We start from the raw sequence: 18,714 nt of genomic DNA on the forward strand, positions 1-18,714 counted from the left end.
ATGGAGGGAGGGGAAAAATAGGAACAGAAGCGAGTGCAAGGGATATTGTTGTAAAAAAATTACCCTGGCATGGATTCTGTCAATATATAAAGTTATTATAAAATAAAATAAAAAAAAAAAAAAGAGAAGAGACCATACTATTTTTTCACCTTTAGCACAGTACTTATTGTTCCAAAGGAGACTACCTGTCTCCTAGGCTTAATGTGAGGCAGGATTTTGCAAACTTTACGTTACTATATTTTTTAAAAATGAGTATTATAAAGTATAGTCAATTGATGGGTTATGTATCTATTGAGGCAAGGTGGCTCAGTGGAAAGAGAACTATCTCTGGAGATAGGGAACCTTAGTCTAAACTCTTTCAGACACTCACACTTTAAATCATTTTGCATCCCTGGCCCCTAGAATTCCTTCTCAGTAGTATCACGAGTTTGGATTGCAGTTAGAAAGACGAGTCCAAATATGATCAGAGACACCCTCCCTTTATGTGTTTCCTCAACTTTAAAATGGGGATAATAATAGCACCTACATCCCACGCTTGTGAGGATCTTAAAGAAGTACGTGTAAAAAGTGCTTAGCATAATTCTTGGCCCGTAGTAGTCGCTATAGAAATGGTTATTCTCTTTCTCTTCTCTCCCATCTCCTCTGCCCCCTCCATAATCTAGACGTCTCTTCCAGCTCTAGTTCCACGACTATATAAACTTTTAATTCTTCTCTGTAAGCCACTAGTACTTGCAGAATTCAGAAATGTTTGTAAGATTGTACTGCGAGGAGATGAGATGGTAGGATGTGGGCAAATTGCTCTTTTTCTTCGCAGACTCCTTAGTTCAGGTAGACCAGAGAGAACTTCGTGATTTCTTTTGCTTTCCGGCATCTTTAATCTCCCTTCCGATTTTAAGTGTGCCAATCTCAGGCTCGCTCCGACTCGGGGTTCGGGGAGCGTTGTACCCTTATGGCAGTTAGGATCGTCAGAGCTCAGTGCAGGCCGCACCCTCTGGCCTGCCCCACCCTGGGCAGCTGCAGGAAATATCTATCCCAGGCACGGGCTCTCTCCGCGGCTGAGTCTTCCTCCTAGGGGCGCCCAAAAGGCTCGTGGCCGCCGTGGAGCCACTCCCAGCCCATGACCAGGAACTTGATGGGCGGGGATCCCCTGGCAGACAGCTCGCTCGGTTTTCTTCTCTCCGGGTTCTCGTGCCTCGGAGCTGACTCCTAGGCGGCGCCTGGACTCGGGCTGTGCAGCTGCAAAGTTTAGTAGGATCCCGCTTCGGTCCTCAGACCGAGCTGCCGCCGCCGTCGCTGTCCGAGGCCGGGCCGGGAGGAAAAAAGAGATATTAACTCCTACGAGGAGGGGGAGGGTGGTGGCGCTAGAAACTTTTCTCACTGCCCAGGTCTGTCCCTGTTCTTGGAGTATCATGCTTCGTTGGGTGAGGGGCTTCGTACTGCCCCAGGCGGTCTGCCAGGAAACCGATACCCACAACCGCTTTGAAAACCTCTTCCAAAAACTGGACCGCAACGGGGATGGAAAAGTGGACATCAGCGAGCTGCAGGAGGGCCTGAAAAACCTGGGCATCCCTCTAGGCCGAGACGCTGAAGAGGTGGGTTTCTGGGCCTGGGGCTTGGAGAGTGGCGATGCTGGAGAGGTGGAGTCTTTTCCTAACTGGCCTAGGACTGGGCGGGGGCAGAGCCCTAGTTTAGAGGAAGAGGGCGGAGGGGTCTGCATGCAAAAGCGGGGACTCCTCTTCTAGGCTTTGGAGTGGGAAAGGGAACAGGTTTATCAACTAGGAGTAGAGTGTGTGGTAAGGATAAATAATCACACAGTGACACGAAACTTGTGGCTTCCAAAAAGAGGTTAGCGTTCTGGTCAAACTTGACTACTTAGGGATGCTCTCAATAGAGCTGAGACCTCGATATGGACAATCTGAAAACAACCAAGTTCTTCCTCCTCTCTCCTAATCGATTTCCTTTGTTTCTTTGTAGACACGTAATAGTTTTGTAAAACCCTTTCCAATCTCTGTGAAACAGTATCCTTCTGAGATTAGTTGGTTACATTTGGGTGCGTTTTAGTGTGTGCGGCGTTGTCAAGAGTAGAAAAGAATTCCTTGCCGATTAGTTGTAGCTACTGCTGCTTAGAGGCGCGGTTTTCTTACTCTTACCTTTTCCTCTATTTCCTGTTTCTCAACATAGAATAAATTCCTTTGTCTAAAATGCTGGAAGATAGTATCTTCAATGCATATATTGATGGCAAGGGTTATTTCTGAATGTGCATTCTCTGAGTCATATTTATTATGTCCACAAGTTCAGCTCTCTTTTAGCTGAGAAGATACTTTGGAACTTCTTTCCCTTAATTCATCCCATACGCTGTACTGGGCTTGTTCTTTATATGCCATTCAGAAGGAAAGTTATAATCTTAGCTTTGAGTTTTAATTTGTATTTCTTTTTTGCTTTAATCCTATATTTTAATTTACTTACATATTTATATTTTATCTTGATAGTCTTTCATTTAGGGTCTTAAAAACTAGATTGAAAACTTTGTTTCCATTGCCTAGATCTTAAATGTTCACTATTTATCCTAATTAACATGTCAATATAAATGGCACAAATACATCAAAGAAGCAAAAATGAAACAAAACCCCCCAACAATAACTCAGAAAACTGTTAACAAGAAATAATGGATGAAGTCATTTCCAATGCTCATAAATTTAGAGGTTGAAGGGGATTTTACAGATTATCTTGATCAAATCCCTGGTTTTATGAATGAGGACACTGAGGGCCAGATAAAGGAAGTGAATTTCAATTTCCCAAGGTCCTGTAGGCATTAAATGCAAGTCAGAATTCAAACTCAAATCCTCAGACTCCAAACCAAAATATTATTCCATTATACCACACTTCAGTAGTAATTACGCTCTGATGACTTATAGTAAGCATCTTTATTAGGAATAACATTTTAAAATTTACATTCAAACAGTACTTGTTATTGTAAACAAACAAACAAAAGCCCAAAATATGCAGCAGTGCCATATTGCTTAGAGGATGATTTTGGAGTCAGGAAAATAAGGGTCATTCCTGTTTCTGACACATATGACTTGGGAGACCATAGACCAGTCACTTAAATGAGAAAAGAGTTATAGTTTAGTTATATGGCAATCTGCATAAATGGAGAGAGTTTTCACCCTGGGAGTTCCCCAAATAGATGAAACCACAGATCAGAACAAAAACAAAACTTGAAAATTATCTGACAATTTGTGTGTGTGTGTGTGTGTGTGTGTGTGTGTGTGTGTGTGTGTGTGGCAGTGGCTATTGCTGTGAGTTCACTGAAGATTCATGAACATGCTTCATTGTAATTGGGAACACAGTGGGGTTCTTTAAAAAAAAAGTTTTCAATGCTAAGAGAAATCAGATTTCAATTGGCAAGCATTTAAGCAATAGTATGTGGTGAGCATTGTGATAACAGCCAGGTATACAACGAAAAAAAAATCCCTGTTTAATATTAATTTAATAACGTGTTAATAGTTGAAATGTGTATAGACACATATATGTAGATATAAAATAAACACATGGTGGGAGGAAAGGAGGGAAGATACTGAAAGATAGTGATGATTCTGTAAAGGTTTGAACTTTGAAGAGAAATAGGTGTTTAAAGAGTGAGGAGAAAGTGAGGAGAAAAGCATTGCCACCAGAAGGGGAACAGCTAGTGCAAAGAGCAACAGAGTCAGAGTACCCTTTGTGAGCAATAATAAGATCAGTTTCCTTGGCCTGTGAGAAGGAGTAATGAAGAAGGCAGGAAAGTTAGATTGGATTAGGTGGTAAAGGGCTTTCAACATCAAACAGTGCAATTGACTATTGAATACTGGAAGTACTGGGGAACAGCAAGGTTTTTATTTTATTTTATTTTTATAGCAGGAGAATCATGGGGTCAGGCTTATGTTTAAGATGTTTAAGGGAAACCTTTTCAGTATCTATGTGTGTGAAGGATTGGAGAGGGGAGAGACTTAAGTATGAAAGCTCAATTGGAATGTTATTGTAGGAATCCTGGTGAGAAGACTGAAAGTTGGCTGTATGAATGGAGAAAAGGGTTTGGAGATGAATGAGGTTGTGGAAGTAAATTTGGCAATGAATAGATATATGCAGTAAGGGAAAATGATTGATTTTATTTTTGGAGTTGAAAGGGATTTTAGAGATTATCCAATTTAACCCTAAACAGTGTGGTACTAAAGTGATAAAGTTTTGTATTTAGAGGAAGAAAGACCTGGGTTCAAATGTCATCTCAGTGATATGACTCTAGGCAGGTCCTTTTTTCCCCTCTGGACTTGTTGACCTCAAAGGTTCCTTTCCTCTATAGATCTACAATCTCTTTTACTCTACATCGAGAAAACTGGAGCCCTTGAAAGATTTAGTGATCTCCCCAATCTCACATAGCTGATGAATGTTGAGACAATCAGTATGCTGATCTCATGATTTCCACTTAATTTTTTTTTCCATTTTATTTCCTATTTCCATTAAGAGGTGATCTGGGGTCAGCCAATTTGTGCAATGGATAGAACACTGGTTCTGGACAGGAACACTAGAAAGTTCTTATCTGACTTCAGGCACTTATTAGCTGTGTGGCCCTGGACAAATTATTTAACTCTGCCTTTAAAAAAAAGGTAGAGTACTGGATTTTGGATGTCCTGGGCTCAAATCCATGAACTTTTCAATCAAGTAATACTGGCCTAATCGCTGTTTCTTAAACAAGATGCTCCATCTCCCAACTCCAAGCATTTTCATTGAGTGTCCCTCATATCTGGAATATTCTGCCTCTTCATCTCCATCTCTTGACTTTTGAATCTGAGCTAAAACTTCATTTTCTATAACAAGGGTGGGATTCTAGCAAACTGGCCATATGACACTTGCAAAATCATTTGCTAAGGCAACCATAGGCAGTAACCTCTCACTGCTTGAACTCTTTAAGTTGATAATTTTGATGACTCTCGAATGATGATATAAATATCTGAATGGCTGTTGATAGAAAAGAAGCTCCCCATCCCTGTTCTAGAATAAGCTTTTCCCAATATTTCTTCATTTTAGTGCCTTTCCTCCACTGATTATCTCCAATTTATCCTGTATATATCTAGTTTGTAAATAGACATTTGCATATTGTCACCACTTTTTCATGAGAGCAGGGATGATCTTTTGCCTTTCTTTGTATTATCAGTGCTTAGAATTGTGCCATACACAGAGTATATGTGACAAATTGCTTAACTTCCCTGAGTTCCAATTTCATCATCCAGTATAATAATCTATAGTATTCTTGTTGTGAAGCTCAAAGAAGGTAACAGTTTTTTGCAAAGAAAGCTCTTAGCAAACTTTCAAGTTTTTGCAACTTAACCATAACTCTGCAGAGCTCCAAGCTACTTGCTGAGATCCCAAGTTATAGATGACTTTCTGTTTTGCATTAGTGAAAGGAATTTCCACACTTCCCGACACTAGTGAAATCTCAGATACCAACAGAATTATGTGAAGTGCTTTGGAAATTTTAAATTGTTTTGTAAATGTCAGTTATTATTATTACACCATAGTATGGAAGGGTAGCTTTCCCAAAGCTACTTTTTGGCAACTGCTCATTTGTGTGTGTGTGTGTGTGTGTGTGTGTGTGTGTGTGTGTGTGTGTGTGTGTGTGTAACGACAATAGAAGTGGGAATATGATCCTAAAATAAGAGAGGTCAAAAAAGATGTCAGGAGCTATAAAAAGGGACACAGATCACTTAAAATTAGGTACCTCAGGGGAAGTTTATGGAGGAGGTGTCACAGGGAATTCTGGGTTGTAAGAGAAGGGAAAAAAATTCAATAGGTGGAGATAGGGGTGCGGAGGGGTCAGTATTAGGCATGAAGACTGGTTTGTATGAATTTATGGAATAGGAAAAAGGCATGGTGAGATTGGAAAATGCCAGTCTCTTTTCTCCTTTCCCTTCCTTTTCTTCATTCCCTGAACTCCATCTTTTGCCCCCAAATTGTTACCAGACTTCTCTTTGTCCTTCAGTGGAGTGTATTTAAAAAAAGTTCATGCTTCCCAGGTTAATACTAGAAGGACCAGGCATGTCAGTGGACTCAATTTTTTTTTTTTCTTTTGAATCTTGAAAACACTTAAATATTTCTACTTCATGATGTTTTCTATAGCTTTGTTATCAACAGTCTTCACATTCTAAAGAATTTTTAAATAAGAAAATAAAACATAGTTATACCTATAAAATCCAGATTTGTCTAAAAATTCATGTGCTTAAGTTTTGCAATGAGATTTGCATTTTTTAATTCATTTGATCTCATAACCCATTCTGGGTAGGGGAATGTAGGTATTATTTCTCTTGCAATTTCAGCTTTTGTACTTTAACAATTTTTTTTTTTCAAAGAGTGTATTTTTTCCTACAGGTAAAATATTTTTAGTGTTAGTTTTTTAAAAAAATTTAAGTTCCAAATTTTCTCTCTCTCTCTCTCTCTCTCTCTCTCTCTCTCTCTCTCTCTCTCTCTCTCTCTCCTCTCTCCCTCTCTCCCTCTCTCTCTCTCTCCCTCTCTCCCTCTCTCCTTCTCCCCCTGCCCTTGTGAAGACAAGCAATTGATACATAGACTATACATATGCCGTTATGCTGAACATTTACATATTGTTCATCTTATGGAAGACCCAAAAAAAAGAATCCCAAGAAAAATAAAGTAAGTCCAAAAAATATGCCTTAATCTGCATTTAGCTTACACCAGTTCTTTCTCTGGAGGTTGAAAGCAGTTTTTAATCATGAATTCTTCAGAAATGTCTTAAATCACTGTATTGCCATTCATAGTTGATTGTGGTAGAGTATTGTTATTACATTGTATACAATATTCTCCTGCTTCTACCCACTTCACTTTGGATGTATTTGTGTAAGTCTTCCTAGGTTTTTCTGAAACTATCCTGCTCATCATTTCTTATACACAATAGTATTCCATCACAATCATACCACAAGTGATTCATCCATTCCTCAGTTTCCAATTCTTTGTCAGGCTTTTGGATTTTTAAGAGCTAGTGTGAAAAACTAAAAATTGACCTTTCTGGATTGCTACATAGTTTATTCTTTGCATTAATGTTGTATTACTTTGACATATTTACAGTATCTTGGTATAATACAGTTAAAACAAATTTCCACAGATCTTTACCATCTTAAGAAAATTATGTAGATGAAGAAACTGAGGCTGAGGGTAACAGCTTCCCAGTTAGTAAGTGTCTGAGCCAGATTCAAACTTAAGTCTTCCTCACTTCAAGTCACTAAACCACTTAGCTGATTTTGGCTGAGATTTTTTTTTTTTATTATAGCTTTTTATTTACAAAACATATGCATGGGTAATTTTTCATCACTGACCCTTGCAAAACCTTCTGTTCCAAAATTTCCCCTCCTTCCTCCCACCTCCTCCCCTAGATGGCAGGTATTCAAATACATGTTAAAATGTATGTTAAATCCAATATATGTATATATAGACATACAGTTTTCTTGCTGAACAAGAAAAATTGGATCTAGAAAGAAAAAAAAAAACCCGAGAAACAAAAATGCAAAGCAAACAACAACAGAAAAAGTGAAAATGCTATGTTGTGGTCCACACTCAATTCCCACAGTCCTCTTCTTGGGTGTAGATAGCTCTTTCATTACCGAACAATTGGAACTGGTCTGAATCAATTCATTGTTGAAGAGAGACATGTCCATCAGAATTGATCATCGCATAGTCTTGTTGTTGCCATGTATAATGATCTCCTGGTTCTGCTTGCAGTAAGTCTCTCTGAAATCATTCTGTTGGTCATTTCTTACAGAACAATAATATTCCATAACATTCATATACCATAACTTATCCATTCCCCAACTGATGGGTATCCACTCAGTTTCTAATTTCTTGCCATCACAAAAGAGGCTGCCACAAACATTTTTTGCACATGTGGGCCTCTTTCCCTCCTCAAAGATCTCTTTGGGATATAAGCCTAGTAGTAACACTGCTGGGTTAAAAGGTATGCACAGTTTGATAACTTTTTGAGCATAATTCCAAATTGCTCTCCAGAATGGTTGGATTTGTTCACAGTTCCACCAAGAATGTGTCAGTGTCCCAGTTTCCCCACATCCTCTCCAACATTTGTCATTATCTTTTTTCCTGTCATCTTAGCCAGTCTGAGAGGTGTGTAATGGTATATCAGAGTTTTCTTAATTTGCATTTCTCTGATCAATAGTGATTTGGAGCACCTTTTCATATGACTAGAAATAGTTTCAAATTCTTCATCTGAAAATTATTCATATCCTTTGATCATTTATCAATTGGAGAATGGCTTGATTTCTTATAAATTTGAGTCAATTCTTTATTTATTTTGGAAATGAAGCCTTTATCAGAACCTTTGAATGTAAAAATGCTTTCCCAATTGTTTAGATCTGACATTATTTGTATGGAAAGTGTTTTGTAGTTTTGCTCATATAGTTCCTGACTTTCCATTGGCAAATACGTTTCCAAATATTTTATACTGTCGACAGTTATTTTAAATGGAATTTCTCTTTGTAGCTTTTGCTGTTGGATTTTGTTAGTGATGTATAAAAATGCTGATCATTTATGTGTATTTATTTTGTATCCTGCTGATCATTTCTTATAGAATTGTAATATTCCATAACATTCATATACCATAACTTTTCAGTCATTCTCCAACTGATAAGTATCCACTCAGTTTCCAGTTCCTTTCCAATACCAAAAGGGCTGCTACAAGCATTTTTGCACATGTCTTTCCATTAATTCTTAACAATTTATCTTATATATAACTTGTTTCTACATTTTTGTTTGCTCTCTGCCCCATTAGATTGTAAGCTCCTTGAGGGCTGCCTTTTGCTTCCTTTGTATACGTTGTATACTTAACTACTGGACCTATAGTAGGCATTTAATAAATGTTTATCAGTTCACTGAAACAGTATAGACTTGCCTAATGCACATAGAGGCTAAGTGTTTTTCTGAAGATCATAAAAGCAGTGCTAGAGGGATTTTCAGGCTCCAAAGGCAATTTTCTACCCATTGTCCATACTGCCACTGAATTACCCCGATAATAACCAGGGACACATTCAATGAAAGTAGACTCCTTGATACATGTCCTTCGTGCAGCTGCTGCCCCCATGTGTCATGGCTTTGCTGATCCCCAATTTAGTAAGTTATTTCTTTAGTGCAGTTAGTGTAAGCTTCCCTGAGCTACGATACAAGGTCACATTGTACTTATCCCAAAGTTGATTTGAGGGTAGGAAGGAATGACCAATATATTTTATTTCAAACAGACATTACTATGTCTGGTGCATAGTAGGTGCTTAATGAATATATTTTTTAATTGAATTAAATCATTTGTGATCCATTATCTTTGTAGGGCTTCTTCACATTTATATTTTATGAAGTTGAATAAGTCACAACAGTAGAATAAATGATTTGTATTAAAGACATCTTGCAAAAGAAAGCTCTATATGCAATTCAAGTGGTGCTTACTTTCACCAATTTTATTGCATTATTGAGTTCTTCCTTATTTGTTTTCAGTAAATTCATTATGAGTAATTATACATTACTCATGATTCCATTATTCCTTGGACTGTTTAGGAACTTACTTATGGTCAGGCCCTTGGGGAAGTTGGGGGGGGGGAGAGGAGATGTGAGCTCTTTCTGTCCAGATATTATGATAGGTATTAGAAAGGAACAGCAGGTCAAAGATTAGCACTAAAAATGCAAAACCAGAAAATCAAGATTTGTGAATCACTGATTAGAAGTAGGCTTGAGTCTGTTTATTTACTATGTTGGGACCTTAGGAAAGTCCTTTTTACTCTCAGAACCTCAGTTTCTTCCTTTTGAAAGGGATTTGGATCAGACTGTCTCTCAGGTCTGTCCAGCTAAAATCCTCTTCCTTCCCATGGAGGTCGGCTCCTTGTGGATAGAAACTGTTTTGTTGTTTTTAACTTTATTTCCTCAGGATCTAGCACATGTTTAACAATAATAGTGTTGCTCATTCAGGTTTGTAGAGCCTTTACAAATATTATCTCTTTTTATGCTAATGGTTTTCCTGGAAGGTGCTAAAATCATTCTATTTTAGAGATGAAATTGATGTAGGTAGAGCTTAAGTGACTTAGTGGATTTGACATTGGGTCTTCCTGACTCTAGAAATTGGAAAAAGCTGAACCTGGGTTTGTAAGCCATTTTTTAAACTGATTAATAAAGTTTCTTAACTTTGAAAGAACGTTAAAACATATACAAACATATGTATACATACATGTATACATGTCTTAGTCATTCTTATTTTGTCACTCTAAGCTCTTTCAGGTAGGCCTTGTTTCTGATCCCATGTATGGTGACAGCTTTAAAAGTGACATTGTATAAATGAAAACAACTTCATCCAGTTACGAAGGTGATCAGGAGAAAAGAAATAGGGGAATAACTTGGATTTTTCTAGCAAGGTGCTGGAATGGGGGGAAAAACAAACCCAAACCCCAAACCTGTAATTGGATTCTGTGGACTTGTGTTCAAATCTTTGTTCTGATACTTTGGGACCTGTATAATTTTGGGGAGGTTACTTTTTCCTCTCTAAGCCTCAGTTTTCACATCTGTAAAATGAGATTTTATTAGATAATTTCTAAGATCCCGTTCAGCTCTAAATCATTGATCTGAGGATCCCCTCTGATGGAAAAGAGATGGTAATGAAGTTTCTAATATAGATACCTGCTGTGCCTTGCTGGGCCTCCTCTTAGCTCCCTTTCCTCTTTTTCCTTTTAATTTCTGCTATATTTGTGTCCATAAAAGAAACATTGAAGGAGCATGCAATAAAGTTGTAAATGTGCAGCATATGGAGGAGTCAGGAAATGTGAATTGGAATTCCATCACTGCTACTTAGTTGTGATATTTTGTATATTCATTTCTCTGTGCCACAGTTTTTCCGTCTGTGAAATGTAGATAATTGCACAGCTGACCAAGAGGATGTTCTTTCTATTCCCTTCCCTATCTTCTTTTCCTCTCCCCTCCTCCCTTTCTTCCCATTACTGCTGCCCCTCCCCTTTTTCTCTGTCCCCTGCCCAGTCCCCTCCCACTTCTCCATTCTAAAAGTCCTGAATGCTGAAACTGTGTTGTATTCATTTTTTGCTCCTCCTCTCTCCCCATTTAAGGGTTTCTAGGAAACTCATTAGGTGCTTAATAGATGCTTGGGAAGGGAAAGAATTTCTTTTAAAATATCTTTTCATATTTCAAACTTTCTAATAATCCAGTCCACCCTTCCTTACAAAGAAATCCCAGGTAATGGGAATTCACTATTTAGCTTTCTTTCAAATCAAAGTGGCTACATCTGTAGCTTCCAAGTCACTCACAGTGCTCCACTTCAAAACAAGTCCTATCATTGCATTTCAAAGAGGCAGCTGAGCATAAGTGGATAGAAGTGGATTCTTATCGCACCTGACCACCCAGCTTGAGTAAATTACAAAAGGTCACTGGGACTCCACAGATGATCTGGCACCAGCCTGCTTGGCTCATAGGCTCCCTCATTCTTCTTCCATTGAGCTGCACCTTTGTAGAGAATGATCTGCCTTTTTTCTTTGCTAATTAATCAAGAAAGTACCCTATATTTTTGAAGTCTTCTTCCTGCCTCAGGTTGCTTTGAGAAGGCAGTAGATGCATCTGAGCTAGTCCTTGTCCCTATAGAGATCATTCCCCTACATTCTCGATGGAAATTAAATTACCATTACATGAAACAAATGTCAAACTGTGTGGTTCTGGTCCTAAAAGCTTCAATTCTTCCTGTAAATATATTTGTGCTCTCTTTTATATTATGGGTGTGTGTGTGTGTGTGTGTGTGTGTGTGTGTGTGTCTTAATTTACCTATTAACTCACATTTATCTGGCACTTTAAGGTTTGCAAAGCACTTTACAGGCATTTATCTCATTTGATTCCTACAACAACCCTATGAAGTAAGTACAATTTTTATCACCCCCACTTTACAGATCAGAAAATTGAGTGATTTTGCCTAGATTCCTACAGCTGATAAATATCTGAGAGAGTGGGTTTGGAATCTAGGTTTTCTGATAAAGTCTCCATCCACCATTATCACACTGTTTTTGTTGTTTCCTTATTTTGTTTTAAAATATTCACTCCAGCTACAGAAGTATCCTTACTGATCACTTAGGCCTTAGTTTCTGTCCATCTATTCCTTTCTATATCCTCTGGTATTTTTGTTTTAACAGTTATATCTAATTTGTCATCAATTTTTAATCTCTATCTTGGCAATGGATCCTCAAATCAACAATTTATTAAGTATATGCCAGGCAATTTGCCTACGAAGAAAGAGCCATACATACTTAAGAAAACTAACAAATCCAAACCCTAACCTCCATTTACCCTTCAACTAACCACTATTCCCTCTAATAATAATAATAATCATAACTAATAATAATATTAAATGCTGATAACGATAGCAGTGATAATGATCTCTATCATTTATAGTATGTCTACTCTGCTCCCAGGCTCTATATTAACTCATCAACAAATATTATTTCCTTTGATTCTTATAACAACCCTGGAAGGTAGGTGCTTTTATTATTATCCTTATTTTAGAGTTAAGGAAGCTGAGACTATCAGAGATTAAGAGATTTATTAAAGGGTCACAAAGCTAGTAGTATTTGAAGTCAAATTTGAATTTTGGTCTTCTGAGTGCAGGCCCAGGTCCTATCTATTGTGTCACCTTAAGTGCCTCTTTTTCTTTCCCTCCATTGTTAACTTCTCTAGAACAAACATTTATTTATTTATTCAAAACCGAGATTTAACCTATTAACTACTAACTTTGTCTTCAACTCCTTTCAATAAGATTTCTACTTAAATATTTTTTTCTGTCACCAGTGGGTGTCAGGATTGCCAAGTTTACTAATCTTGATCTCTGCAACTATTTGACAGTGTTGACCATCCCATTTGGGAGATTCAGAGACACCACTCTTATCTGCCTCAGTATATCTCTACCTGAATATCCATAAGCTAATTCAAACTCTACATTTTCACAACCAAGTTCGTTATCTTTCCTCACAGCCTTCTTTTTTATTTGTCATTATTTTTGTCTGTGATACTGACATGATAGATGACAGTCACAGGCATCTGCCTAAGGGCACACAAGCCTAAGCCAGAGCTTCTGGACTTTCATGGGTCCTAGAATCAGGCCTGTGAATAACTGTTATACTTCTAGCCTGGGTGAAATAGAGGAAACCTGGTTTCAAAATAAAATAAAATTTCCAGAAAGTAAAGATAGAATGTAGGCTTACTGGAAGAGACCATGATCTGGAAACTAAATTACATTTTAGGAACAAAATATGAAAATGTTTGAGTATTTCTTATGTCAGATTTTCACTTATGAGAGAATGAGCAAAACATTGTAATTATGATAGGATTTTATAACACCATAACTCCATTCATCAGTCTGTCAGGCTGCATTTCTAAGTTCCAAACTACAGGTTGGGTTTTTATAGTATCTGAAATGAAAAGCATTTATAGCTCATTATCCAACAGTCAAGGCACACAGTGCCAAATTAGGTAAATCATGATAGTGAACTGTAGAAACTCTTCAGTTTGGTAATCATATATTAGCTTTGGCCTAGTATATTTGACAGCATTTATTGTCTAATTAGACCTGTGACACAATTCTCTTGTGGAGATAAATGGGGTGTAGTTTTTTTTTTTTTTAAATCTTGTTCTTTTGCCATAATTCTTTTTGGATGCTTTCATTGCCTTTTTTTTAAATGACAAAAATAACCTGAAAATTATAGCAATTCCAAGTCTTAGAAGTCATTAACATTTTCTTATCTCTTCTGTTAAATCCAGGAGCAAGAAATCAGATTACTTATTTCGACTGTAAAATTTTAATGCTCCATGAATTTTAGTACTTGGCCATTATTTTGTTACTTAGTTAGAAAATTTCCTTGGACTGGTTATGGAGGCTCACATCTAGAATTTCTGATGCTGAGAGTAGTTGAAGCTGGTGGATTGTTTAAGTTCAGGAATCCTAATCTGCAGTGAAAAAATCTGGGTTAAAACCAATGGAATATCCACACTAAGTCTGGCACCAATTTGGTGATCCCTGTTACGCCATCAGGCTACATAAAAAGGCATGAATTATCTTAAGGTAGAAAGAAGAACAAGTAAAAGTTCTGTCAAGCAGCCATGGGATCAAGTCAATAAGTGGCTACTGCATTTCTAGTCTGGGTGAGATAAGAAGATCTAATCTCAAAAAAAAAAAAATCCTTTCTGGTATATTCATTTTTCTATCCATCCATCAATTCAAAACCATTTCAGAATCCTAGCATTTCAGAGTTGAAAGGAAGTTTATAGACCATTTAACTATGTACCTGAAAAAGATTGTTTTCTGTCATATTTGACAGATGGTCATCTAGTCTTTACTTGAAGACCTCCAGTGATAAGGAACCCATTCTTCCAGAAGCATTTCATTTTGGTTAACTTTGATTGACAGGATGCTTTCCTTCTAGTAAGTTTAAAATTGCCCCCTCTGTGGCTTTCACTCATTTCTGCTCTCTGGGACCAAATGGAGTCTTCCCCTGGATAAACCTTCAAATACTTGAAGACATCTATCCTGTGACTTTCCTAAAGTTTTTCTTCTCCAGGCTAAAGAATCCCCAGTTCTAATGTGGCACCAATCCAAACTTTTTAGGATCCAGGTCTTTCTCTGATCACTTGCCAATTTATTTGCAGAGGTTTTCCTAAAGGCATTCCAAATGAACTCAGTTCTTCACACTCAGAGCTGGACATGATGCAGATAGCAGAATGCTTAACTCCTAGTTCCTTGACTTACCAAATCAGCCAGAGTTCACATTGGCATTTTTGGCTGCCATATTATACTGTTGACTTGAGCTGAGCTTTCATTTTTTTTAACGCCCCCCCCCTTTCAGATCTTTTTTCCCCAGATAACAAATCTTCCTCATCTAATACTTGTGAAGTAATAGAGATTACATTCATCCTTATTAATCTCAGGCCTGACAGTAGCCTGTCAAGATCTATGGGCATCCTGCCTTTAATTTCTGTTTTCTCTATCCTGGTTCCATCTGTAAATGTGATAAACTTTCCTTTTATGTTTATCAAATTTGTATTCATTACAAGGTACAATTCTAAGAGCTAAAGATATATAAAAATATTATCTCTAAACTCAGGGAATTTCCAGTCTCATAAAACTTGAGCATAAACAAACATACTCCAGAATACAATGTAATAAATGCATGAATGGCACAGAGTGCTGAGCCCTTCATAAAAAGGAGAGAGTCTTTCTGACTTGGAATTACCCAAATACACATTTATCAGTTTCATTTTATGATTCTACAAGTAAGAACTGACAGCTGATATTTTCATATCTCATTTGCCTGGCGAATGTCTTTAGCAAGACATATGCATTCTTCTGCATTTCACTAGTCCTTTCCACCCCCATTTATGGAGCTGTGAGAAAATTTCTGGATCTCTCCTTCCCCTGGTTTTCATAAATATGCAGCATATTATACAGTTAAGTGAAGTTTCATGAGATAGTGTAGCCATCACCTTTATAATTTTTTTCAGTGGTTCTGGGAGTCCAGAGGTATTAAATTGTCTTCATTTTGGGATGTTGATGTGTTGGTGGCAAGCTCCTTGATACTCTGTCATCATGGCTATTGGTGGGAATCACCTGGGATTCTTGGAATTCAGTGATGTTCTTTATGAGAATTAGGGAGAGGATCTGAATGAGCTAGAATTCTGGAGAAAGATGATAACAATGTTAAAAGTTGAAACTAGAGAACATAGAATAATACAGTAGAAATATATAATTTTTATTTACATTTTGTTTTTATTATTAAAATAATCTTCAAGAAAAAAAATCAATACAACACACAGGTTATTACCAAAACTTAAAATTCATCATACAAAAAAAGAACTAATTTAGAAAATGCACTCCAAATAGTATGGCGTATCTTTTTTTAATGGATCAAAGAAATCAAAGTACATGGTGGTGATGTTTAGCCTATCTTCAAGGCTGGCATGCTGAGCAAGGAAAGTTCTTATTCTATGTATAAGTTCCTTCTTTGTACTGTCGGTACAAGTGCTCTGCCTTTTTGGGAGTTATCTCTGCTACCAAGTCATCAACAGTAACATATTCTAATCCTTTTTCTTTAATCACATCTTTACAATGAGTATTTAATTGAACTTTCCAACCACATTCGATTAATTTAGCTCTTAGCAACTCTTTTAAGTCGTTCCTGTTCACCAGTTTCTATCAGTTTCTGGTTAATAGTTGCTCTTATCTGTGCATCTTTGTTCATTTTGTTAATCTTTGTTTCAGCAGAGTAATCACCGTGACAATAGCCTGAGATAAAGTCCAAATTCTTTATCTTCTTCACAGTCTGTCTCCTTCACCTGGGGCTCAGCTAGCTTTCTGGAGGCCTTGGAGGCCTTGGTCTGAATGGAGGAAATGCAGGAGGATTGGCCAGCCACCATGGGGGTGTGAGATGAAGTGAATGTCTCTGGCTGAGTTTGTTCCAGCTTATATACACTATTATAATTACATCATCATTGGTGTGACTCTTGTAGATTAGGTGACAATCTTGTAGAACTATATAAATACTAAGTACTGTAAACTAGAGAATCATTATCTTAATTCTAACACTGAGTTATCTAAGACAATGGTTATCTAGTTTAGCATGTGAGTACTCTAGTTCTGTATGATTGAGGTATTAAGTCAGTGTTAGAATTAGATAATCATTGCCAAAGTATATTTCTCCAGGGTTCTGGCCCATTATATTGGGGGACCTTGCCCATATTACTTTGTGGAAGAATGGACCTGTAGAGGAACCTGCAGAATGAAACTTCCTTGAGGTCAGGGACTACTTTTGCCTTGGTCTTCCCTGAGCTTTTCACAATCCGATTGAGATGCAATTAAACTTTCACTGGCATCAATAATGGGAGACTGCTTGGTTTAGTGCCACTCTGGCAGAGGGCCAGACTTGGCAGGAGACCCAGTCTGACTTCCTCACCTCTGACACCTACAAGGTATCTGATGGTAGGCAAGGCTATTAATCTAGTTGAGCCTCAGGAACTCAGGGAGTTCCCTGTGCGATTGAAGTTAGTGACTTCTTCCTCTCTCCAAGCAATAACAAGCAATAGTGATAATAACTCCTGTTTACATAGTGAGCATTTTCCTAGTAGTCACTCTATGTGATAGATATGAGTCTAATTTTAGCTCACTACAAATGTCCCCACTTCTGCAGTGGGATCCAGAAGGTACTCACAGATAAGCATTGTCCTAGCTCTTGTCTTTAAGGTCCCGAGCTTTTCTTGTGAGTGCTTTTCTGTCCTGCATTCTCAAAGACCATTGACATTCCTTTCACACCAGTTTTTTTTTTTTTTCAGTATTGTGGGAAATGCTACTTGACTATTTTGACCTAAAATGGTGAAACTGGACTATTTGAATTTCAGGATTCAAAATCTTTAACAATGGAGTGATGGTTAGTGTTCTACTGTTGTTCCAAGATTAGAAACTGTATGTGTTATGGGGATTGCTTGACTAGTGAAGTTGTAACATGGAAAATTAAGCTTTTACTTAGGATTTTGCCAATAGCTTGAGGTTATTAAAGAAATGTTAGACATCACTCAGCATTAAAAACAACATTCCCATGCTCTAAAATTCTTTCTCTCTCTGTTTTTTTACTTGCAGAAAATTTTCAATATTGGTGATGTCAACCGTGATGGGCGACTGGACTTTGAAGAATTTATGAAATACCTTAAAGATCATGAGAAAAAGATGAAGTTGGCATTTAAGAGTCTGGACAAAAATAATGATGGTGTGCTTCATTTTCCCACTTACTATATGGTATATGAATGAAAGATATATTAGATAATGTCTCTTAGAAAATGTCTCTTTAGCTTCTCCTGTCCCTTAAAAATTAAGAGAAAGTGTGGAGCAGTAACAAGAGTGCACAGGTTGTGAAGGTAGAGTATCTGGGTTCCAGTTCTGCATCAAACTCTATCTGTATCAATGGATCATTTAATGTCGTTGGATCCAAGTTTTCTCATCTGTAAAGTGAAGAGATTAGACAGTTGACTTCTGATGTCCCTAATATGGATCTGTGATTCATGGTTCCTATTTATCAAGTTACATACAGCAGTGTATGGTTAATTCTGTTGCTTGGATTAGTGTAGCTATTGCTTTATCAGTGGGGAGTATTTCTTAGAAGTATAATTTTGATTTAGCCATCCACCTGAGGCTGAAAATTTAAATGACTTGCCCAGGATCACACATCTACTAAGTATCTGAGGGAGGATTAGAACTCAGGTTTTTCTGCATTCTACCTCATTGTGCTACATTGCAGGTCTGGTACTTGCCTCATTAAATTTGTTATTGTTTGGTCATTTGGTAATGTCTGACTCTTTGTGACCTCATGGACCATGCTGTCTGTGGGGTTTCTTGGCAGAGATACTGAAGTGGTTTGCATATTTTTCTTTAGGGAATTAAGGCAAATAGAGATTAAGTGACTTGTCCAGGACCACACATATAGTAATTGTCTGGGGTCAGATTTGAATTCAGGTTTTCCTGACTCCCACTAACCTAGTATAGGACAATTAAACCTTTTTTAAAATTTTAATTTGTGGAATACAACAAAATTTTCTATAACTTTTGAATATATAACAAAGCTATTATGTAAATTTGTTTTTATTCCTTTTTTCTTCCCT

At 37.4% G+C, this 18,714-nt stretch overlaps 1 protein-coding gene and 1 pseudogene across 1 annotated transcript in view; one reads left to right on the forward strand and one right to left on the reverse strand.

Moving 5' to 3' along the window:
• Positions 1 to 894: 894 nt before the first annotated feature.
• Positions 895 to 18,714, forward strand: part of LOC127559416 (calcium-binding mitochondrial carrier protein SCaMC-1-like) — a 41,388-nt gene continuing 23,568 nt past the window's right edge. The window contains exons 1-2 of the mRNA XM_051993186.1: positions 895 to 1,592; positions 17,699 to 17,825. Coding sequence (XP_051849146.1) covers positions 1,410 to 1,592; positions 17,699 to 17,825 — 310 coding nt within the window. The 5' untranslated portion in view covers positions 895 to 1,409. The remainder of the gene's footprint in view (positions 1,593 to 17,698; positions 17,826 to 18,714) is intronic.
• On the reverse strand, positions 15,928 to 16,310 carry LOC127559206 (transcription and mRNA export factor ENY2-like; annotated as a pseudogene).

This window comes from Antechinus flavipes, chromosome 4 (assembly GCF_016432865.1).
Source record: "Antechinus flavipes isolate AdamAnt ecotype Samford, QLD, Australia chromosome 4, AdamAnt_v2, whole genome shotgun sequence".
Lineage (NCBI taxonomy): Eukaryota > Metazoa > Chordata > Mammalia > Dasyuromorphia > Dasyuridae > Antechinus > Antechinus flavipes.